General features: G+C 47.0%; 1 protein-coding gene across 2 annotated transcripts in view; it reads left to right on the plus strand.

The window, feature by feature from the left end:
• Positions 1-24,086, plus strand: part of FRMD4B (FERM domain containing 4B) — an 82,776-nt gene that overhangs the window by 22,907 nt on the left and 35,783 nt on the right. The window contains exons 4-7 of one of the 2 annotated variants that reach the window (XM_064667210.1): positions 1,520-1,612; positions 5,926-6,010; positions 17,586-17,642; positions 18,622-18,644. In XM_064667210.1, coding sequence (XP_064523280.1) covers positions 1,520-1,612; positions 5,926-6,010; positions 17,586-17,642; positions 18,622-18,644 — 258 coding nt within the window. Of the gene's footprint in view, positions 1-1,519; positions 1,613-5,925; positions 6,011-17,585; positions 17,643-18,621; positions 18,645-24,086 lie in introns of those variants that run through there. The other variant, XM_064667211.1, reaches the window with a different exon arrangement.

Raw genomic sequence — 24,086 nt, forward strand, 5'->3', positions numbered from 1 at the left:
CCATGGCATGAACCCAGAGTCAGCTGGGTTAATTGAAATCCCAGCTGGTGTTTAGGCTCATCTGTCAGCGTGGCACTGAAACGTGGCTTCCCCACATCTGCTGGGTGCAGGACCAAAACCCACAGACAGGAGTCTGCTCCCCAGGGCCAGTGTCTCCAGAGGAGTTATCTTCAGCTCCCCCCAGAAAAGCTGGAGCAGAGCTGCTTGGGGCAGTGGGGACATGGAGTTGTGCACTAATAAATAAATAAACCTCTTCTTCTCTAATGGGAATAACATTAGTTCTTGCTGCTCTCCATTGCTGCTTTTTCTGGAGTCCTGGATGAAAGCCTCCCCTAAAGATCATGTTAGAGCCATGTTTGGGGCCACCCTGCCAAGGCAGACCCCACGTGCAGGTGCAGGACTGGCCCTGAGGACAGGGCTGGTGTTCCTGGAGCTGGTGGGAGCCGCTCGCTCTGGGCCCGTGACCCCACACTGTGTTATTTTTACCAGCCACTCTCATCTTGAGCTATCCCTGGAATATTTTTGCCACATCCTTGTCCCTTCACTTCTTGGAAAATACTTTCTTCCAGATCTTCTGTAAATCCCTTGAGGATGCTGTTGGCACTTGGCTTATTTTTTCCCCTGGAAGAACTGCCATGAAATTTTTCTAAAAGCTTTTTGGTTGCTGGCACTCCTTCCCAGTGAGCTTTAAAGTGCTGCCCAGGGCATTACCTAAAAGCTGTTGGCTTCCCCAGAAACACCAGTGGGATTCCAGAGCCTGCCTTGGGTGTATGGCACAGGGCTGGGTGCTTGGAAGGGAACATGTGGCCTCTGGAGGGCACCCATGGCCAGCCTTTTGGGGCAGCCACAGGTTTCTGTGCTCCCCAGAGTCCTCAGGGAGGTTACTGGGGTTTGAATCATAGTCTGGTTTGAGGTGGAAGGGACCTTAAAGCTCATCTTGTTCCAATCCTGCCATGGGCAGGGACACCTTCCACTTGACGAGGTTGTTCCAAGCCCCGTCCAACCTGGCCTTGAACACTTCTAAGGATGGGGCAGCCACAGCTTGGCAATGCCTTTGGGGGACTTTTTGTTTTCTTTCTGGCTGATTCCCATTTCAGTCAGAGAAGCCACTGCAGAAAGAACTGCCTGGTTTAAGGAGTGTGCCTCTGGTAAACTCCTCTGCCCTGAAACAGGGGTTTGTTGTGCCGGGGCAGGGGCAGAATAGGAGGAGGTGGGGATGGAACTGCAGAGCTGAGTCATCTCCATGCAGCAGAAGGATCAGACCCATTTCTGCCACTAGACGTAGAAAGTCAGTGGAAGTCACTGAGAGTCAAAGAGCATTCGTGAACAAAAGTGAATTGTATGAAAATCTGAAAATTAGGAGAAAAAAAAGGAAATAATTTAATGACATGTTTGTCTTCTTTGGAGCCGAATCTTGAACTTTTAAAAGTAACACCTGGAGTAAACATGAGCACTAAGAACCCATTTCTGTGTTTCACCCATCCTAGTTTTTCACCTTCTCCCCAACCTGTTTCCACAGAGGACAGAGTGTCTGGCTGCAGCTGGATCATCGTGTCCTGGACCATGACTTGCCCAAGAAACCAGGGCCGGCAACTTTGTATTTTGCTGTTAGGTGAGTAATTGTTTCCACCAAGAAAACATTACCACTTGGGTTTATTTATCACCAGGGGCTTTTGTTTAAAAGAACTGATTACAGATTTGATAAAGGAAATAAATGTCAAAGCAAAGTGTTATTTTTAGAAGGAGATTAGGTCCTGGATAAGTGCTGCTCTCTTTTGTATTTAACTATTAAATAAAGTAGGTTGGAACCTGCTACTTTTTAAAGTGTTACTAGGACATTATTACAAGAGTTTTGGTGGGTTTTTTTGGTGGTTTTTTTTTTTTTTCGTTTGGTTTGGTTTGGTTTTTTATTTATTTTTGGTTGTTGTTGGTTTTGTTTTGTTCAAAACCTCATATTTTAAATATGGTCTTTGCTTGACTTGTCTTTAAGTGTGCTAAATTGTAATTCAGTTTATTTAAACAATCATACTTAGTTTTTTCCTTCTATTTACTTAGGGGTTGTCTGTACTTGAAAGGGATTGCTGATGGCTCTTTGCTTTCACAGCTTAACCAGTCCTCAGGAGAGAATGAAATCCCTGACAAAATGATGATTTTGGCCAATGTAATTGCATTACTTTAGGGCTGTTGCTGGCAAAGCTCTGCTGGTTAAGGGCCTGAAAAAAAACATGTCCTATGAAACAGAGCTGTGCAGGCAGAAAAGAATCATATTCTTAATATTGTTGGAGTTTTTGGTTTTCCTTATAGTCTATGAGGAAAATGAGAGCAGACTGACCTCATTTGCTTTGCAGATCTCGGTAAATTTGTGCCTTGTGTGCTTAATTATGTGAAGCACTTCCAAGGCAGAGCCTCTTGTGTAGCTGGGTCGATTGGCACCGTTGTCTCATCACATCCCCCATGCCCTGGTCATCGAGGGAACAGGGCAAACAAGTGGCACTTTGTTTTGGCTGAATACGTGCTGATTTGTGATGGCATTCAGAGCTCCTCTTCCCCTCCACACTTTCTGATAGGAAAGAAAAAAACCACGCAAACATTTTAAAAGAGATGAGGGGCTCTTCACAATATTCACTGTTTGATGAGGATCTGGGAGGCCATAGCCTCTGGCTGCCCAAGAGAGCTGTGAAGGCAATCCTGTGACCTGAGCACTTCTTTGTTTGGGATTCATGCTGTTGGCTGATGGAGTTTATTTTGGCCCTCTCTATTGCACCAATGGTCCTCGACAGGACAGGGTGTGCAGAGACCTGGGCAAGAGTTCACGTGTAAGGAGTGGGCTTGGAAAGATCAACTTCCAGAAGCTAAATTTTAAGCCTGACTACTCTGGGGTCATGAGATACAAACCAAGCAATTAGGACCCGAGGAGGTGGGTGGTGAGTGAGATGCAGAGCAGGAGAAGGAGGAGCATATAGAAATAATTAGCACTACAGAAACTGTCTGATCAGTAGAAAATTGATATTCCAGCAGAAAAGCCACTTCAAAACCTGCAGCTCTCTGCTCTATTACAACTTTTTAGTTAAGGAAGCAACTCCAGGCCTTTGCTCCTCAGCAAAGGCTCTGGGTGGTTAGTTCAGACACTTATCTTGTGTGAGCACATTTACCTTGTCATAGCCTATTCCTTAATTAAACTCCCATGAGAGCAGCTGAAAGTACACACTTACAGCTGAATGTGCCCATGTCTTGAGCGGAAAAGCAAGGCTGGGTGTGGGATGAATGGCATGGAGGGTGTGGGCAGAAGCCCCAGAACTTGGCACATGTTCCCTGGGCTGGATGGGCTCCAGCCCTGCACGACGTGACCCCAGTGGGTGCTGCTGCAGGGGCAGGGTGTCCCCTGGCCTGGGCGAGCCCTCCTGTGCCATCCATTCCTTCTGAATGCCTGAAATCGGCTCAACCATGAGTAGAATAAATACTGAATACTGCTTCAGTCTGAGACACAACTGTAATGAGGCAGGGCACTGAGCTGCTGTTCTCCTGACCGGTGGCAAATGTGCAGCAGCATCAGTTCCCAGCATCTTTTGACACTGCACTGGACAGTTTCCAGTAGCATAACTGGAAATAGGGGAATCCCCAGATTCCTGGTTATGACCCTCTTTTTCTTCATCACTTCTCATCCTTGAGCTTTTGCTGTTTCATAAGGAACTATGTGATAATCCTTTGAGGCTTTTAATTATTGTCAGCTGGCAGAAACTCAATCCAGTCACGGAAGCTGTCCTATGGTACACACAGCTGAAGGGCTCTGTAATGCAGATGTAGGACTTACAGAAGCGTCATTCTAGTTTCAAGGATGCTGACAGCTTTGGAAATAAAAGCAGGACGTACGCTTTATGGTGTTCCCAAACATGCCTGTCATCCCCTGAACATCCTTATCTCTGTGGTCCAGTGTTCTCCATCTGTACTGGGGTGATAAGAATGTACAGCTTGTACCATGGAGGAAATAGAGCACAGGGACATGGCTGGGGCAGGGGGCAGTGCCCCCCACGGCCCTCTTCCTAAATCCATAGATCCTACAGGCTCCTGCTCTGTACCAGCAGTGACTGGGAGCTGCCTCTCTTCAGAGCCAGGGGTACTGTCCTGCTTCTGAGGGTAAATCAGCCATGTCTGACTCTGTTTGAAAGAAACTGCAAGTGCAAATGAGGTCGTTAGTTGAGGAAAATCAGGTTCTGGTGCAGTGGAGGGAAAGAGGCTTTAGCAGGCTGAGGAAGGTCCACACTGTGAAGGGCTGGTCTGGCAGCAGGATGGGAAAGGATGAAGGGTGAGGATCCTGCCCTCTGCTCTGCATTTATGGAGAGGAACACTCAAGGGTGTTTAAAGTAAAATTTAGCAAAGCTGTTGGAAAAAAATATATCAGGTGTGATCAAGAGAGGGTGGAAATACCTGAGGCTCCAAGAGTTCACGTGGAAAGGTGAGTCATGGAAAGGTAAAGTAGCCTTTCAAATGTCTGAGGCAGGCTGCTGGCCTCAGGTCTGCCCCTTGGACAGGCTGCATGCCTGTAAAATGGGTAAATTATCTTCAGAGGCATTCTGGAAAGTGCTTTAAAATTAATTAGATGGAACATGTTGTAGGAATGTGAAACATTAAAACAATTACTATTGTATCACTCTTCTCAAGCCACAGCATAAACACTGCAAACATTCCTAACACATGTGGCAGGTCCCAGCTTCACTGCTCCCTACCACATGCTCCGTGCTGCTGCTGTGGGCTTCTTCCAATGTCTTGCAAATCATCCATGCCAGGAGATCAGTGGCTGGAGCCTGAGGCTGTGTGGAGCCTTAAGAGCACCACGGGGCTGCAGGAGGGTTTGACCTGCTTCTGATTCACACAGTAGGCTGTGTGCCCTGTGTTGGCCATCCAACCCTCCTGCTATCAGGGGCAAAGCATTGAAAAGCCTTGGGGTGGAGGATTGACAGGACCACCTTCACACAAATTTGTCTCTCTTTAAACTGACTTGGCAGTTCCATGCTCCTCAAATTATAGATGTGTTTTCTCTGCACCATTTAATGCACCTCAGCACTGCTGGGTTTGATGCTCTGAGTGAGTCACAGAAGCACACGGGCAGGTTGTGTGTGATTTTGCCAGCAGCAAAATAGGTGATGTTTGGTGTAGCTCTGTAACAAACTGGGGACCCATTTGCCAACCTTGGCTAGGCCAGAGTAACCAGCAGTTTGGTTGGGTTCACTTTGGTTTGTGCTTCTGTGATTGACCCATGATCTGGAAGGAGGAAGCTGTGGCTGGGAGGAGGGCAGTGAGCAACAAGGCAGTGAGTGCTGTGCAGAGCAGTGTCTTTAAGGCTGAGCCAGTTGCAGCCCTTCCATGTAAGCCCCTGGTTTTGGGGCTCCCATTGTCAGTAGGATAGGTCAAGCTGACCCAAAAGCGTTCCTGGTGATTTTTTTGCCTTTCCCTGCTTGCTTGGGGCAAGGTTAATGGCTCTCATTAACACCTCTGCTCTTTCCTCCTGAAAGGAAGATGGTCCTGCAAGGCTGCCAGCTCCTCTCCTCCAGCAAAGTGCTGAGCTGGCTTTCCCACCTGCAGCACCTCGTTTGGAGTTAATCTTTTCCACTGCTGTGGCTTTATCTGCATAGGAGGCTTTGCTCCTTTAGCGTTAGACAGAGCTCTCATCTCATTTGAAAAGTCATCAGATATCCAGGATCTATTGAACCAGGAGCTGCTGTTCCCTGTGTGCTATCAGCCTGTGATTTTCTGCTGTTCTCTCCTAACAGGCCGGAAATTAAGTGCAGTAGCTCATAGTTCCTCTGTGCTATTTTATTGCTGGAGAACAAAACACTGAGGAAATAAAGTGACTTGGGAGGAAGATGAAACCTATTCAAGAAAGCAACTGAGAGTTGGTTTCTTTTTTGTTTTGTTTTTAATTTTCAGGTTCTACATTGAAAGCATTTCCTTTCTCAAGGACAAAACTACAGTAGAGCTGTTTTTTCTGAATGCCAAGTCATGTGTACACCAGGTAAGGCTGAGTGTCCTTCAGAGCTCCTTGTTGTGCGTCTCCCTTTCATTGCTGCTCCACCACCTACACTTGGTAGGAACTGTGTTTGATTTATAGATCTTATTGAAGTATTAAGATAGCGTGCTGACTCTCCTCCTTCACTTAAACACTGATTCAAGCGAATGGATAAGGATGATGATGGTTTCCTGGTCCTGTTTTCACAGCCCCACTGTTTGCTCACTGCACTAGAATGAGTCTTAAACACTCAAAAATTTTTAAGTTGCTTGAAATCTGAGTTGTAACTTTGCAGGTAGGCTCTGCTCAGTGGCACATCCTCCTACAGCCTGCATAGCAAACACTCAAGTCAAGCATCTCTCTACTGATCTAGAGTCAGACTTGTCTTAAGAAGAAAAAACCCATGAGGAACGTCCTATGTTGTGGATTTGGTCCCTTATTTCCTGCCTTAATTCAGTTAGGTAGTAAAGTAATAGTAAATCCTGTGAAGTAGCAATCACAACTAGTTATTAAAATACTTTCGGTATTTACTCTCTGGTTAAGAATCTTCCCCTGTTTCTTAAAATGTTCAAATTGGTAAAAAAGATATTTTTTATAAGTTACCTCATGATATGGCAAGCAAAATCTTAAAAAATAAGGTTGATTTGCTGCAGATACATCTTGGTCTGAAAAAAAGAGTGGTGTGGCAGCCACCTTTGCCATGCCCCTACAGCTGCAGTTCAATGAACTTTACTCCACGATTTTTCAGTTAATGTCAAACTCAAGCATCTGGTGCCCTTCTTTTTTTTTTTTTTTTTCACTCATGGTTCAATCAGTCTAAAAGTGTCACTTGGTTCTTACAGCCTTTCCTTGGAAAGCAGTCCTCTTTCACTGGCTGGTGGTGGAGCTCAATGTAGCCAGCCAAAGTTTTCACCTTTAATATGCTTCATATTTTATAGGATTCTTATTCAGTATCCAGTATTTATTATTTTATGGTGGGGCCAGAAACCTGATGTGAAAGTGGTTAATGGCAAAGTTGTGACTGTGCTATGTACAGGAATTGCTTTCTGGAAGAGTGGAGGAAATTGGTGCCTTTTTACAACATGCTAAAGTTTTAAAGATGCTCCAAGAACTTGGGGCCTCACTGGTTAAGGTTATTAAAAAGCAAATTTCCACTTGACATATCTGCCACTTAAAATGAAGGGTTTTGGCAACTCGTAGGCATCCGTTCAGGGAAAACTGGGGAAGTTTAACTAGACAGACAGCACAAATGATTCTGGAATTGGAAAATGGCTCTGGTTTGGGGATAGAATGTGAAAAATTTCATTGCTGTTGAATACCAATACTGCATTTAATATTGAAAAATATTAAGTGTTTATGTGTATACATAAAGCATAAGAGAGAGCAAAGGAGAAGAGAAGCATTAAAAAAATTGCCCTCACTGCTCATAGACAAGTATGTCATCAAACCAGTGAGGAATCACTTTTGGGATGGGTAAATATGATTGTTCAGGCAGCCTAACCTCATATCACTGCACTGAAATGCTGATAGCACCTGAAGCACTGATGGTGCACTGAGTAAGGCAGTCAGCAGACTGTGCATCATCCAGTGGAGTTCATGGCTTTGGGATCTGGGAGTGGTTTGGAGGAAGGCTGGCTCATGTTTCCCCCCATGGCTTGCAAGGTACATGCTCTAATTGTAGCAACCCTAAGTGTGGCTTCCCCATTCCTGCAAGCAAAACTGCCAGAAATGGAGGGTTTACTCTTGTGTCCAGTTTCTGTGGGCAGTGTAGGGATGAGGGGCATCACTTCCTCTTGAGAGAAGGAGCTCTGTGGGCAGTGCCAGGTGACTCAGCACGTAGGGAAAGCTGGGAGCCCTGGCTGTGCCTGCAGTCCTCTCTGTGCTGGGTGGCTGTGCTTAAGCCTGTGGCTCCTTCAACAGAATCCAGTTTGTCTACTTCCAAGATACACTTGGTCCAGTGGCTTTTAACCTTCAAATTAGGTCTCATAAAGATATTCTATCCTACTTGTCAAACTTACCGTCAGTCTCTAGGTTTCAAGTAGTGCATGAAGAGCATATGGGGAGCAGTCCTCATCCTTAAGCCATGGGATGTGGGCAAGAGGATACACAAAGGCCCCTCAGATGTGCTTGCACAGTGTGTCCTCTCCTGTGGTGCTGCCAACTCCCTTGTGCTGCAGGGAAGGAGCCACAGGATGAGCAGTGTCCGAAAATGAGCAGATCCCCAGCTCCATGGAGCCAGTGGCTGATGTTCACTGATGACAGCAAGGAATGTTCCCTGGCATTTCTCAGTCATTAATCCAGCTCCATGAGGTTAGACCTGCCTCAGCTTGGCTTTATTTTCATTTTTTTTCCCCTCTCTCTCTTTTCCTTGCTGCATTCATGGAGTGAGGAAACCCCAGAGTGTCAAAAAGCAGGAACCTACACCCAGCCCTGTGCTCAGGAGTGCTCCCCAGTTTACTGGCAGTGCTGGAGGATGCCCTGCCAGGGCAATATCCTAACCTGGATCTCTGCACAAAGCCTCTGCTCCATGTGGGCCAGGAATGTGGCTCGGGATAGATGCTGCAATACCTGGGGTGTGCTAAGACCTGCATGGATAAGATTGCTTAAAAGTCAGTCATGTTTTCTGCTTTCACAAAGGTGTTTCCAAAGTTTTCACAGCAGCTTTCCCCCATAGGGGAAGCCCAAATTCAGGGTGGTGCAAATGCCTGATGCTTGAGTGCTTTTCTGACATTCCTGAGTGCTGGCACGTGTTGACAGCACAGCAGTGTGTGGGTACCTGTGCTTCCATGGCTTCTGTGCTTTAAAGGACAATGATGTTTTTCTGAGCAGAGGGGGGCATGGTGATGATGCCCTGCATGTGACATGGGCATCATGTCAGTGCTCCTGCTGGCACACAGGACACACCAGGAGAGCCAGATGAAGGCTTGGGGGAGCACAGCCAGCATGTTGGTGAAGCTCCATGCTAGTCTCCCCTGTGGAGGGGATTTATCCGTGGCTTACAAGGTGTGAAATCCTGTAAGTGGCTGTATCTAGTCAAAGAGAATGGCATCTCCCTACTGGAAGTTGGGCATCTCTGGGGTTAGGCTGGAGCTGCTGGGCAGTGTGTGCTGGCCATCTTGCCCCAGATGACTCCAGAGAGGTTTTGCTCCCAGATGAATACAAATTTAGAATAAATAGTATACCATATTAACAGTATTATCAATTATATAATATATTACAAAATATGAATAAAAATCTGCATGACAGTTCTGACAAGGGTGAAAGCCACAGTGCACAGCCACACTTCCTCACCTTTCAACCCCACATTCCTTCTTGCAAATCTCTCTGCTCCTTTCTGCGAATCAGGTACTGCTTTACTCTGCCAGGACTTGAAGGAATCTAGGACTTGTGCATTTTGCAATATCTGTAGACATTTTGGCAAGGAAGGGACAAGATAGACAATAAAATCTCAGCTGCCAAAAATGTATTTCTTTCTACTCCCCACCCACTCCCCCACCTCCATGCTCTTTCATACAGTCAAAGCTCCTTTGTGCCTCTGGGACCTTTGCTGGCACGTGCCAGGTTTGTGCATCCACTGTGACCTGTGCTGTTCTCCGTGTGGTCTCCTCTGCCTGCAAGCAGATGGGGAGCCGGGGGAGACCCCTGTGCTGAAGGCACAAGAGGGCTGAGACCTCATTTTTACTTTTGTGAAGTCTCCTTCTGTGTGAACTGAACGCAGCACTTGCTGTTGCACTTGCAGAGCACCCGGTGCCTCCTCACCACTGGTGCGTGCACAGACTTGGCCTGCAGCCAACACAGCAAATGCTGCCACAGCTCTTGCCCTGCCTTCTTTTATATTGAGCTGCCCATTTTTTTTTCCCCTGGTCTGGTGCTGCAGTCCCCCAGGCTCTCTGTCCTGTGTGGTCCAGCCAGCTGCCTGCTCCTGCTCTCCAGCATCCGTGCTCAGGAGTGCCAGGAAAAGCCTGGGCCACCGAGCAGGAGGTGGGAGCTGGTGAAAATTAGATCTCCAGGTCTGTGGAAGGGCCTCCCAGTGACTTAGTTAAAAACTCATTTGTCAGGTGTATTTTGGGAGAAGGGAAAGGCTAGAAGCAAGCTTTGTGTACGTCTGGGCTCTGTTTTCTTACACGCCTCTCTTTTCCAAGGCTTTGAAAACCACTGCCCAAAAACCTTCAGTGGTGACAACTTCAACTGAAAAGCTTTCTCCTCTGTCACTGACTCTAAGAAGCTGGGTTAAGATTTATAGCTATCTGAAATCTGGAATTTAAAGGAGTGAAAGCCTGGCGCTTGGTTCCATGTGAAATGGGTATCTCAGAATGGATGTGTTTGCACAGGGAGCTTTGTAACGTGTTCAGTGTGTTATTGCACAGCCCGTGACCATAGCTGGGATACTTTAAAGGAGGTGGGTCAGAACTGGTCACGCACATGTTGATAAATTTGGAAAGATAAATTAGCCTTTTCTTCTTTTGAAACAGCCAAGTTTGGAAAAATAACACCCTACTTGGCCAGCGAAGCACTGTCAAGTTTATTATGCATTAGAGCTAACCTCCTTATAGCTCTGCAGCCATACAGTTGACTCTTTGCCAGTCCTTAAAATATGTTCTGTAAACCAAGATCTTGGTCAAGTTGGCTATGTTCCCCTTTTCCTCTGTATATCTGGGTGTTGGGGGGTTTATTTAATTTCCCATTTGTTTCAAGGACTTGTAAGAATGGCTTTGGGGAAAAAAAAAAAGAGAAATGTTAAAGGAAATGGAAGTTTGGAAGTTTTTGGAGGAGTCTGTAAATGTGATAGCTCCATGAACAGCAATGCTTGTGAGCACTTGGCAGCCTGAAGACCAGTGCTTACCAAGAAGAGCTGTTGAAACAGACCCATGGTGTGAGCATAAAGTCTGGCTGGTTTCCAGTTTGTGGGGAGCGACGTGGTCATATATCAGAGAGCTCTCGAAAGCTTTATAACAGATATTTCCTAATTCTCCCCCATCTCATGGGAGAGGGGAACGTTCCCATTCAGCCCTGTAACATGGTGTAGTCTGATCCTAGCCAAGGCTATTAAATAGGTGCTGTCCATTGCCTGAATTTGCTGTTCGGCACATGTAAAGCCCAGGATGAGGTTCAGCAGGACCAGTTGGCTTCTGCTCCTTCAGGGCTGTCATCTCCCATGGATGCTGGCATGGCAGCCACCTCCTTGGCCCAACCTCCCCAGCAGCTTGTCAGCAGATGAGAAAGATGGAGCGTGGTGTGCCTGTGTACAGAACGTGACAGGAGGAGGAGGCAGGACCCCATGCTGATGTGAACTGGCAGATCTCCATGGAACTCCCCACTCATTACCCCAAGAGACCTCACATGGGGCTGTGCTGGTGGCTCAGGGAGGGACTTGGCTGTGGTGTGGGTACAGTGAAGGGACTCCTCTGAGAGGGGCTGAGGTTGGTCCAAGGCCGCCTGCTGTAAAGGGTGATGGCGTCCCAGGGACCTGTGAGGCTCTTGTTGAGGGAGGTGTATGTTGTGTCCCAGCTGGCCCATTGCATATGAAGATTCAGTTGGTTTGCAGCCAAGGTTTCATACCTCACGTCTCTTATGTAGTCACCTCCTCCTGGGTCTAACTACTGGGTTAATTGCCATGGAAAGTTCTGCACCTTTGATCTCTTGGCCACAGACTAAAGATGCTGTGACAGCTCAGCCAGTTCTGTTTTGGTGTGTGTTGGAGTAGGAAAGCAAAAGACTGATTAAATGTTAAGTCTAATGACACTTGCTATATCCCCTGGCTGGCAAACAGGGAAGTCTTTATGTCTTTCCCCATTCTCTGCTTTTACTCTTACATTAATGAAAAAAAGTGGCAGTAAATGTGTTCCTGTTGCACTGAACTGTGCAGACGACTCTTGAAGTAGCTGCTGCTGTCTCTGGAGTTTCACCTAAGTGTTGGCTGAGGCACAAAAGGCAAAGGGAGATGGATGAGATGGCTGGCAGAGACAGCAAAATAAAGGGTGTAACAGAGAAACCTGAAGCTGCTCCTCACCATGAGGCACTAACAGCTATTTTTTTTTTTTGAGGGGGAGGGGGTTGGCCCAAGCCTCTGAGTTGGGAAGCAGCAAGTCCTGCCAGGAAGGAGCTGTGTCGGTCACTGCACATGAGCTGAGCTGCATTCGGTCTCAGGCTGCACTCATTTGTTTTGAGTAGGAAGGGCTGTGGGATTCCATGGATGAAATTCAGACATCATGGACCATCTAAATGCTGTGAAGCAGTTGTGAAGCCTCCTGAGTCACCCAGGCTGCAGTGTCCATAGGGGAAATGCAGCATGAGTGGAAATCTGAAGTGCCCTTCAGGCTTCAATTTGCTCCTGTAACAGCTTATATTCCACATCTCCTGCTGGTTTAGTGCTTTGCTTTACTTCCCTATGGGTTTGGAGGCAGACACTTTCTTTGCTGTGCTTTTTCTCAGCCCGGTGTTTCTGCTCTTGGGAAATGAGTCCCAGTTAAGATGCTCAGCAAAGCTTGGAGGAGGGAATGGGTTGTGAACAGCAGGTGACACCACCAGGACTGAGACGTAGGTGTGAATGCCAGTAATTAGGACAGGCAGTTTAAGGTTGGAGGTTATCCATGTGCAGCCAGTGTTTGTCTCTGTACGGTAATTACCCGGCACAGCCACTCTGACAGGGCGAGTTGTTGGATCTGCCTGACCTAGTTCCTCCTGAGCTGCTCGACTTGTGCCGTGTAACAGGTTGTGGCCAACACCCACTCCCCGCTCCAGCCTGTCAAAAAAAACCTTAAGCACCGAACAGCTGCTAAGCTTCCTGCACTGCTGGGACCTGCCCTCCCATCCTCCGGCTGCCAGCACACACAGGGATACTGGATGCCTGCTGGGAGGTCGCCACCGTGCTGGGTAAGGGCACGCGGTGCTGGCATGGCTTTGTTCACTTGTGCTGGGTCCACACCCAGCTAATTGCCTCCCTCCATTTGAACACCTCGTTGCAGACATTTGGGTCCTTTCTTTTCCCTCTAATTGCACCCTTCTTTCAGCTTTTTTTTAAATCACCTCCCAGTAATCACAGGTAATTGTATTCAATATTGTGGCTGTCTCGAGGCTATTCAATCATAGTACGTGCATATTTGGGGGTGTCTTTGGTTAATAGAAATTTTTAAAGGGATTGGTTTGAGGGAACAGGTGTGTTGGTATCTCAGTTCTCACATCTTCCTGTGAAATGTTTTTGTTGTCACTCTTTTAACCTGTGGAGGTTATGTGTGGTCTGAATAAACCACATCCACTTTCACTTCTTGCTCTGGCTGTAAAGAGTTAAAGTTGACAGTTCCTGTGTGTTGCTTATTTTTTTAAATCTGCTTTAATCTGAGTTTAAAGCCTAAAGATTTGCTTAGCACAGTTAATGCTCATCTGACTATCGTCACTCTTGATCTGAGTTTTCATCAGGATTTCAGACTTGTATCTCTATGGCAGTAAATTCTAGTGTTGTTGCTGTGTGTAATGAGGGTTCACTGCTCTATTCATGACCAAGCTTGTGATTTTTATCACATTCTAAGTCTGTGTCTGTGCAGCAAAAGACTTGAGCTCCTCTCTGAACTGGGGACTAAATTCTGCCTGTGGGCCCTGAAGGGTGAGTTGGTCTTTACCAGCTGCTGAGATAGTGACCTACTCCTGCTCTACAGTAATTGCCACCCAGTTTGGACACCTGCTACAACCTTTTATTAGTCTGCTGTTTGTCAGCATGACAAAAGCCACCACCTGAATCTGCTGGACCAAATGCAGTGTTTAGATAAGCCAGTGGCTTTTTGGAGGAGCTACACAGGGGGCTGAATCTGTCTCTCTGGTTAAAATGATTGGTCCCTGTGCAAACTCTAATTGAAAAATATCAGTTTCATCCCCTCCCTGGAGCTGCACCCGCTAGTCTGTTTAAACTTATTTACATCTCAAATGGAGAAAGACTCAGATTCCATTATCTGAATTACATGCATCTACTTAACCTCATGCTAGTGACCTTGTTCCCACTTGGGATAAATCTAGGAAAACCTTCCATCTTCACTCTTGACACACAGTCATGGGAGCACTCACTGCCCTGGCTCTCAGGGCCCCCCACTTGCTCACTGAAGTCTCTGCTTGAATTACCCTGATGATTGCAGGGATTGCAAATGAATCTTCTTACAGCCATTTTCCTCATCTATTTTTGAAATCTGACCTTGCTGATAAAGCGATACTAAAACAGAAACCCCCATCTGCCAGCCTCCAGGCTGGAGGATGATTATAAAATCAAAATATTGCCTGAGTGGGAAGAGTCATGGTCCTGCACTCCAGAGTGACATGTATAGCTGCATGGATTTGTGTCAAGCCAAGGGCTGTCCAAACTCCGTGAGAGCCCAGGGCAGGGCTGGATTACATTAGAGCAATGGCCAATTGGGGAGCCAGATGGCAAATAACGTTATATTATGATGAAAAATAATTCCAGGCTCAGAGGGAATTGTCCAAGAGACTGTCACTTGTAAAGCATTAGTCTGTCAGATAAAGGCTGAGCTGGGCTTTGGATCCTTTGCTTCAAATCCTTGCTCTGCTACTTAGCTACTGTGGGACTTCAGGGCAATCCCTTCGTCTCCCTGCATCCTTTCTTCTGTGATTTTTAGCCTCTTCAAAGGGTGGGTGTTCTCCTTATTGCTCTTTGGGGTTTTTTTTTGGTACTGAGCCTTACTCAAGAGTGGCCCCAGTCTCCAGCCACTATTATCATATGGCGATAGAGGATAACAATTAGAGCTGGTCCACCCTGTTCTGAGGTTTGCAACAGCTGGAGAGACATGGTGGCAGCCCTGCACCTGGGGCATCCCGTTTGTCTCCTTTGCTTGGTCAAGACACCTGCAGCATCCTTGAAAGAGGTCATGTTAGGGAGGACCCACTTACCTGTTCACTCCTCTACAGCTTCTAAGCAAATGCCTTCAAAACTGCTTTGGCACAACACATCCCTCACTCTGAAAGCAAAGACTGAAACTTCACCACCTGGAAAAGTCAGTCCCTCTTCAGCCCCCCTTTGGTCTCCTAAAACCCTGTATGAAGTGGTTTGTGGGATCACTGTAACACTTCTAGCAATGCCATAGCAGCCAGTAAAGTGACCAGAGTTTCTTAACCCTGGTATCTAGGAACGAGTAAAGAGCAGCCTCGTAATTACTATTGCTAATTAGATAATGGCTGTGAGGTGCTTTGAAGATGAAAAGTAAGGAGGTGCTTGGTTATTAAGTCCCAAACACCCCAGTAAGGCCAGCAGGAGCTATTGCTGTGGGTCAGCAGGGACTTACTGCTGCAGCAGCTCGTCGAGTGCCACCAAGTTTATCTGGGAGCCAGCAACAAATCGGAGAGGGCTTTGGAGAGTTAAATCCCCTTGAGTTTCCTGTAGGCTTAGAATGTGATGAGCCACATGTAGCTGATTCTGCCTTGGGGCAGGGAGATGGTCTCCATCAGCTTTTAAGGTCCCTTCTGTCCCTGTTTTCCTTGATTTTGTGGTTCCACAGACAGCTTTACTGAGCCAGATCCCATCTTTCCTGCTGAGCTGAGGTTCCCTGTGATGGCATTTTCTCATGTCTGAGTTCCCTGCCTGCTGGTGCAGGAGCACACGGTGCCTGGATGACCTGATCTCCTGTAATCCTCCCCCCACCATAGTTGGCTTCAGAGGCTGTTTGAGGAGAAGCTTTAAAAAAGCCAGCTCAGATGTGCATGACAAAGACTAACCTGATACAGACCTGGAAGTAGCAAAGTGCCTTAAAATTGCACCTACGTGAAGAGATCTTGCCTCTTTTCTTAAGCATCAACATGAAAGAGATCTGAAGGAAGGATGAACTTCAAGCTATTCCTTTTTCTCTTAACTTGTGATGTGCCCCTCCTTCTCTTCTAATACAATATGTCTGGGAATGCTTTGGAGGCTACTCCTGCATAGCTGTTGCCACACCTGTTGGGAAGGGGAAATTGCTCTTGGTCTGCCTGTTGGAGAAGCCTGGGGGAGCACTGCTGCTGGAATGTTTTATTGACAAAGCTGGCAAAAAAACTTCCTTTCCATGAAAATTGAATTATTTGTTTGTTCACTCTTGAATTTAGTCTCTGTGGGCCAGACCTGCAGCTGTGGTAAATTAGCTCAGCTCCAGATGTGCCCTAATATATTTTGAGATGTCATTTTGTGTATCTGTATGTAATTCTGTAGATCTTCCTGCTACCCTGGTTTTGGCATTATTTCAGCTTTCAGTCTGCTTTGTCTCCTCATACAGCAAACAGATCCTGGGGACAAAGGATGTGTTGGGATCTCAGTGGCAGGAGACAGGCATCATGACACTATCTTCACTTGCAGAAGGTCAATAAGAAAAATCTGTGTTTGTGGGGTCAGTTTTGTTCTTCACGCACCATTTGCAGGATGTAGGAGTGTAAAGGGTGGCTTTGACAACCCAAGTCCAACTGTCAGTGCATCTCCTTTAGCCTTCCAGTGTTATTGCTGATCCCAGAATAGAACCAACACCCAGGTTTTTGCTGGGAAGAAACTAAGTTTGAAAGCTTGCACTTAAGCTTGCAAGCAGTTAAAAAAAAAAAGGGTCCTTGTGTAGTTTTGATGTTTTGGCACTTCTGGTAGTATTGAGTGCATGGTGCTGTCAGGGCAGGACTGGTGTTGGAGCAGGGTCAAGGCACAGGAGATTTCCAGCATGAGGGTCCACGCTGGAACATTGCTTTACAACTCCAGTGGGCTTGGAAGAACTGAAGGCTGTCAGATCCAGATTGAGTGGGGCAAAGGAAGCTTAGTTATGCTTAGTCAGCATCGGAGGGCTGTGTACCACCATCACAACAAAAAAATTAATTGTCCTAAAACTACAAGCAATAAAACTCTTTACCAAGAAATGGATGCAGTTTTTTGGTGTTCTCCTGGCTGGCACATGGCTGTCACACTGGATAGCTGTGCTACACCCAAGCCCAACTGCCACAATTTGGAGAGCATTGAGCTGGGAAGTGCCTTTTCTTCTAGACCAAGTGAGGGGTTTAGAACTTGTGAAACACTGATACCTGTCAAGCTGATGTGTGCTTCTGGGTGCCATCCAACCATTTATTTGCCATGTCCCATCCCTGGACATGTCTGAGGTCAGTTTGGGTGGGGCTTTGAGCAACCTGGTCTAGTGGAAGGTGTCTCTGCCTGTATCAGGGGGATTGGAACAAGACGAGCTTTTAAGGTCCCTTCCAAAACCATTCTGTGATTTCCTGAACTGTGGACCTTGCCCTGAGGCAGGTGTGTATACTTCGAGCCCTTAAAATACCTTCGTTGCTGCGTGGCAGGGTTGGCAGTGTGCGGGACCGGGTCCCTGCTGAGGTCGGATGCAGCAACACGGAGCAGCATCCGGCGAAATGCAGTGAGGGCAAGATGTGTAAAGCAAACGCGCCGGGGGCAGGGCTGGGGAGGACGGGCTGTGTCGCGGTGGCAGCGGAGGGGACACGGGGAGGGAGCGGCCGTGCCGGGGCCGGTCTGGCACCGAGAGCCGGCACCGCCTCCGCGGTGCCCCCTCCTCCCCTGCTCCCTCCCCGGGGCGGTGCGGGCGCTCCCGGCTCACGCTCTGCTCTCTCTGCACAGGGGCAGATCGAAGTGGAGAGCGAGACCGTCTTCAAGTTGGCCGCCCTGGTGCTGCAGGTGAGTGTCTCTGCCCCGGGACCGCTCCCTCGGGCTGCCTTTGGATCAGCGCATTCCTCCTGCCTTGTGTTTTCCCTCTCCTCTCCATACGGACGAGACCCCGCAGGGTTGTTTATGGCCTCTGCGGCCGTGGGGGGAAAGCTGGAATACTTGGGAGTTGTTTTTTTTTCTCGTAGGCAAGTGAGGGAAATATTTATCTGAGGAATTTTACATTGAAAGAGGAAGAACTCAGCAAGGGAACTCGTTTATTTGGGCAGGTTTCCATTCAATTTATCACTTATTCTAATTTAAATAAATTCCAGAGATCCGGGAAGAAAAGAGTAATTGCTGTAGCTAAATCTGCTACATTATGCCTGTGAATCTTCCTTTCAGAGCATATGGTTTTGATACTTCTGTTATGTTGAAATATACAGTGTCAGTTTTCCCTCTCGTTAATCAAGTTTCGTTGTACTCAGACTTAAACTCTGATTATGTGCTGCTTTCTGTGGAATAAAATTCTGCCTTCAAAATATTGGGGGTATTTTCCCCCGTTGCATTCTCATTGACAAAGTGCCACAGCAAAGCTGCAGCGGCTTGATCTGCCTGAACGGTTGTTTTCATCTCGAGTGAGCACAATTCCTCCCAACTGCTGACCTGCCTGCACAGCCGACCTTTGGCTGGATGTGGTCGGCCAGGGGAGAGAATTGTATTTCGCTTTTTGTGCAGTAAAAGCGACATTTGATTTGCAATGTGAAATTCATCCCCGTTTTGGAAGCAGTTTTATTTATGCTGTAGGTGGATTATCTACAGCTGGAAGCTTAAAAGGGGCCAAGTTCAGCTCTTGAACACATGCAGGCAGGCTCCGTGTTTTGCAGGGAGTCTGACGGGGGGTCACGATCTGGCTGCAGAGCTGTGGGAGTGGGGAAGTGAACAATGCTGGGAAAATCGAGGGCTTTTGAAGAGATCATGTTTTAATTCTGTCACTGTTTTTCAATTGTAGGAAGCTAAAGGGGACTATTCCAGGTAATAACATTTTCCTTTCTAATACTAGTGTGCTTGATGGATGTGTTTTTCTGTGTTGGCATTGTATTGCAAACAATCACAAATGGGGGTAAAGTCCAGCTGTGAGCAGTGCCTGAAGAAAGTGAAATGTGCTGCTGGGCTGGATAAAATCTGAGTCTGCAGGGTGAGTAATGCCTTTTGTGAGCAAGCTCTGAGTCAAAACAGTGTTTCAGGCCATCACACTTTGCTCCCCTCCCAAATGTGAGTGCTGAAGTGGAAGAAAGGGGAAGCTCCCACAGTTCCCTGCCAGAAAGCCTGTGCTTTGCAAAACTTCGGAAAGCAAACTTTTACCTGTACTTCTGCAGAACTGTGGTTTGGGTCCATCTGGGTGACCTTGCCCACAGGCCTTGCAGGGACGAGGGGCCTGTCAGCTGCCCGCACTGGGATCAATGAGCCGTGTTCTCCTGCAGCTGCCCCAGAGCTCCACCTCCCCACACTTGACCCAACAGTTGTGTTGTGCCTCATGTGCTGGGCTTGAGCTGTCTGAAGCTGCATCATCAGACTGGGCTTCCCTGTGGAGGTGCTTCTTACCCTGCACTGATTGTGATAAGGGGCTGGGGGGGGGAAGTGGGGTCACAGTTGGACCTGTTGGAGCCTGGGGGAACGACCTTCCATTAGAAACAGCTCACTAAGCAAATAGAGATCAGAAGGTTGGCTTTGGTCACGTTAATATTTTACTACTTGCTGAGTTTCCATATGGAAAGAGAGGTGTGTTTCACACTTTAGCTACAACAGCTTCAGAGAGCCATGAAGACGCTCAGTAAAGAGCTGTCTGCTCAAATGCAGGGAGCAAGTCACGTCTGACTGCCAGAGTGACATACTCTGCTTTCCCCTCAGTGTGCAGCTGTCAATTAAGTGCCAGTGCTGCTGCCCAAGACCCCTTCTCTGTTGAAGGACGCAGTCTGTGAAGTCCATCAAACCTCCTCCTCCTTTTTGTTGGCGTGCTGTCACACCTACAGGGAGGAAAAGACGTCCTTGGGACTTGGATCGGTTGGGTGGGCTGGCGGTGCAGACCATTTCTATTCCTGTGCATGCTGTGGACCCACACTGTATTGCTTGTGCCTTCAGTGTGCTGCATTTTTCTCTAGAAAAACCCCTTATCCTGCCTGATCTCACAGGGGACACCCAAAGACACCCTAAGCTTAGCTCAGTTTAGGCACAGATGCACAGATAACCAGAAAACCACTACTGACTCAACAACTAATTTGTTAAGCTGTAGCAACTGGTGGCACGTGCTCTTGATAATCAGGAAAAGGGATTAAGGTTAAAAACTACCTTTGCAGTGAAAACCTCCCTGACGTGGTTTAAACTTAACACCGACTCGTTATCATTTGCCATAAATAGGTTTGTACGTGGGGCTTCACGTGCCCAAGAACTGTGTCTGAGGTGGTTTTCTGTGCTTCCCTGGACACATTGCAAGGAGTGGATTGCCTGTGGTTGCCTTCAGAAGTATTTTAGGAAAATTGGAGGGAAGAACACTCGGCTACAAGAGTGATTCCCAAGTACAGCTCTTCCCCTAGGAGTTGCATGAAAATAGCTGCAGCAATTGTTTCCTCTGTTAAACGGAGCATATGTTATGCCCCTGTAGCAAATGAGCATGGCCAGCTGTCCCAGGCCCAGTGAGCACGCCAGAAGTGAAGGAATTCCATGCCACATATCACAAGTGGTCCTTTGGGCCAGTGCTGATAAAGCACTAGCTTAATTACCAGCATATCTTCACGATGATACCAAAGGATTGGCCTCCGCTGCCCAACTTGCTGTAGTTCAAGCACTGTGTCCTTGTGGTGGTGCTCCTGTGCAGCATGATTTGCCTCCCTTTGCAGTTCCTTGGGTTTGGTGTGTTCTCTGTTCACTGTCATTTGTCCATTCTGCTTTGAATCACCTTCTGGAATGTGGCTCTTGCACCATTTTTGCTTACGTGAGAACGCGCAGGTTAATTTTTTTTGTATTGGATTAGTGCTGGATGAATGTGGGTAAATGCAGGAATTGCCTGAAGTCCTAGAGGTTAGCTTTCTGGAAGTGAGGGTTGGAGCAGTCCAGGCAATGCTGGGGATCTGTGCTTGGCTGATTTTTGACACATCTCACAGGGAGCTTTTCCATGGTGAGGTCACTATGTGGCATTACCACTGACTGGCAGCTCAGTACTAGGGCCCAAATGCTTCACACTCCTGTGGTTCTGCAGGAACCCCTTTCCCAATCCACTACTCAAATTCTCAGATAACACCTTGATGGCAGGGAGCAGCAACTTCCCAAGAAACAACCCTCCCTTGGCCTGAGCTGAGTGGGTGAGCGCATTCCTTGGAAATCTGTTTATTTTCAGTGAGCAACTCTGACACGTGGGCGCTTGGAGAAAGTAAAAACTTTCAATTTCTACACCAGAAAGATCACTTGAGGGGCTTTGCAGTCTGGTACCACTGATAGCATGGAAGTATCAGGGTCTTTGGGGTTTGGCCCTTGCAGGTAGTTTGCAGTAGGACCCTGAGGTCCCAAGTTGGGCTGTCACAGGACAAGGGTTTCATAGAATCATAAAATGGATTGGGTTGGAAGGGACCTTAAAGAACCATTTAGTTTGTGCATTATTGTTTGGAGAGAGGCTTTATGTAAGACAAGCAACCCCAGTCCCACTTTGAGAGGACTCTGGTTTTTAGGACACCTTGATAAAACTTAAATACATGCTTCAAAATTGTACCCACAGCATGTCCATGCACTTGTGGCTCCTTTGGGCAACTGGATTCTCAGAGGCAGTTCAGACTGGCTTCGGGATGCAGGAGGAATGAGGAATAAAGGTGGCAGTGGACCATAGTTGGTGTAGCTCACCATGTGCCCATTTCCTTTTCCTGTTTACCCAACTGGTGATCCCAGCCAAGATAATTCCCTGCTGTGTGTGATGAAGAGATTAGTGAGCCATTCCTCTCCCCCTTACATGGGACAGTGTCAGGGCTGCCAGGGGCAGGATGGTTCCTCCACAGGGTCCTGCAGCTCTGCTGTTCCCAGCAAGGCTGGGATGCTCCAGATTCCTGCCTCTCTGCTTTCCTGTGCAGTGCTGGGCACACTTCTCTCAAGAGGAAGGATGTAATACTTGCTGGTGTTTGGTTTTCATGGCTGATGGCTTCCAGTTGACTGCTTCTCAGCTGAGTTCCCAGCACTTTTTGTCCAGCTCCTGCAATAAGAACCCTGAGCAAGTATTAGTCATTGATTGGAGTTTTGAAACTCTGAGTTAATTGCACTCCTCCACTCTCCCGTTGACAAATGAAACAAAAATCTGCAAGCCTGGTTTTGCAAAATCTTGGCTTTTAAACTCTATGCAAGGGTTTAAAAAAGAGAATGTGATTCAAGTTACAGCTTCTGGCATGGCTCAGTTTTGGGGGAAAAAAGTCCATATTCTGTTCATGATAGGAATTTTATTTAAGTTTAAAAAAAAATTAATGTCTTGGCAATCTGGTAATTATTCATCGTGTAAATTTGCAACATATAAAGTCTTGCCTCCTTAGGAAGTAAATGATTTCCTTGTATTTAATTTACAGACTAAGCATCTACTCTCAGAAATGCTGTACAATAGTATAGAGTGTTATTTTCCTTTGTAGCTTGATGAAAAAGTTTATAACTGAGAAGTCCTAAATGCTGTCCTTTTAACGTTGGAAAAACATTTATTAAAATCAGATTAGCTACAGGGACTATATAAGGAAAGTAACTTTAAAAAAAAAAAAAAAGTTTATTGCCTGACTGATAATCCTGGACTGTATTTTCCCCAATACCATTTCCAGGACTGAAACCCAGCCATGCTCCCTGAAAGTTAATTAAGTTGCTGGAGGAGGGCTTCTATTTTCTTTAAATAGCTGACGCATTTGATTTTGGTTCTGGCCTGTGGGCTGCAAAGATAACTCCCGACTGGTATAACATAACACAGACAAAATAATGAATTCCTGATAGCTGACATGTGTGAGGCACCGGGGTTTATCGTTATGTGGGTGATAAAGGCAGTTTGTAAAAGGAAGAGGTTGGTGTGAGAGATAGCCCTGCAACTGAGGCTGTGGAGTAATTGGTTCAGAAACCCCTGAATTTAAAAATTCTGCTGAGGAAAAATGAAGTTCTTGGTCTAGGTGCAGAAAGCCCATATTAACAGTTTTCTCCTAACTAAGAGTGAGTGCTCACTGTTAGATTTTTGGGTAGTGTTTTCTTGGGAAGTTTGCTGTTCTGCTAGACAAACTGGAAAATCTCTTGGTAGAAAAGAATGTGGAAATGATAATGTGGGCAATGCTAGAAAATAGCTGTTGGAAAGAAGTTAATAATTGTCCGATAGCAAAGCACCTGCTCACTCTACTGCTAACTCCAAGATTAAGGTACCTTCAGGACAGGACACACCTGAGATTTGTTGGAGGCAGCTTGTCCAGCCTGTTTTTGGAAATCTCACCAGGTTCATGTGACCAAAACTCCAGGTGTGGCCATGTCCAGGACTGGAGCTGGAGCAGGAAGACAAGTTTGGACTAAATCTCCTGGTCATTCCTACTCTCCTCTCTCAGGTTGGCATCCTGGAGAAGTCTCAGGGCTCAAGGCGGGTCTGTGTGGCAGGAGTGGAGCCCATCTCATGGATGCAGCCACTAACAGGAGCTCAGGCTGTGGAGCCAGGCTGGAGCTTGCCTGAGGACAGCCCTGGAATGGGCACGGTGTGGCTGTTGTGTCCCCAGCACAAATCCTCCTGCTCCTTTAGGCTGCTCCTTCCTGTTGGGGAAGGAGACCTGTTGTGAACTATTCACTGGAAGATCCTTTCCAGGGCCATTGGGATTGGGGATGAGTTACAAGGGGACATCCATGTTGGTCTCATGCAGCAGCCAAAGATGGGAGCCCAATCTGGGTGCCTCTTTCATCCCCCAGAGATTTCCTTACACCTGTATCAGTAGGTACAAAAGAGATGGTGGGTCACCAGAGGATTCACTCTCAGGGCATCCATCTGGTGCCTGTCATAGGCAGCACTGTAGTTCAATTTTTTATTTTGTTTTCCATGCCAAGTGTACTTTTTAAGTGCCCATGCACTGATAACCTCAGAATCTTTTCCCAGCAGGACCCCAGCTCCCCATGGGCTGTGTCTGCCTGGCTGTAAATCAGTGCTGGGCACTGGCGCTGCCGTTGTGCCCCTTGTGCTCCTCAGCCTTGTTTGCCAAGTGAGTCATTGTGTGTTCTGCCTTTCAGCTTCCACTCTGAACATTTTTTTCTTTAAATACCTTGCAAGGCACTCTCTGAACCATTAACTCTGTCTCAGTCAAACCCAGCTGAGTGCTTTCCTCAGCTCCCTCTTTTTCAATAAACGGTTAATTTGAGGCAAGATAACCGAGATCTACTAACTTAAAGCCTGTTTGTTGAGGGGGTTTATTATTTATTTCACTTTATTTGGGATTGTCTGATGAA

This window comes from Pseudopipra pipra, chromosome 11 (assembly GCF_036250125.1).
Source record: "Pseudopipra pipra isolate bDixPip1 chromosome 11, bDixPip1.hap1, whole genome shotgun sequence".
In the NCBI taxonomy this organism is placed as follows: Eukaryota; Metazoa; Chordata; class Aves; order Passeriformes; family Pipridae; genus Pseudopipra; species Pseudopipra pipra.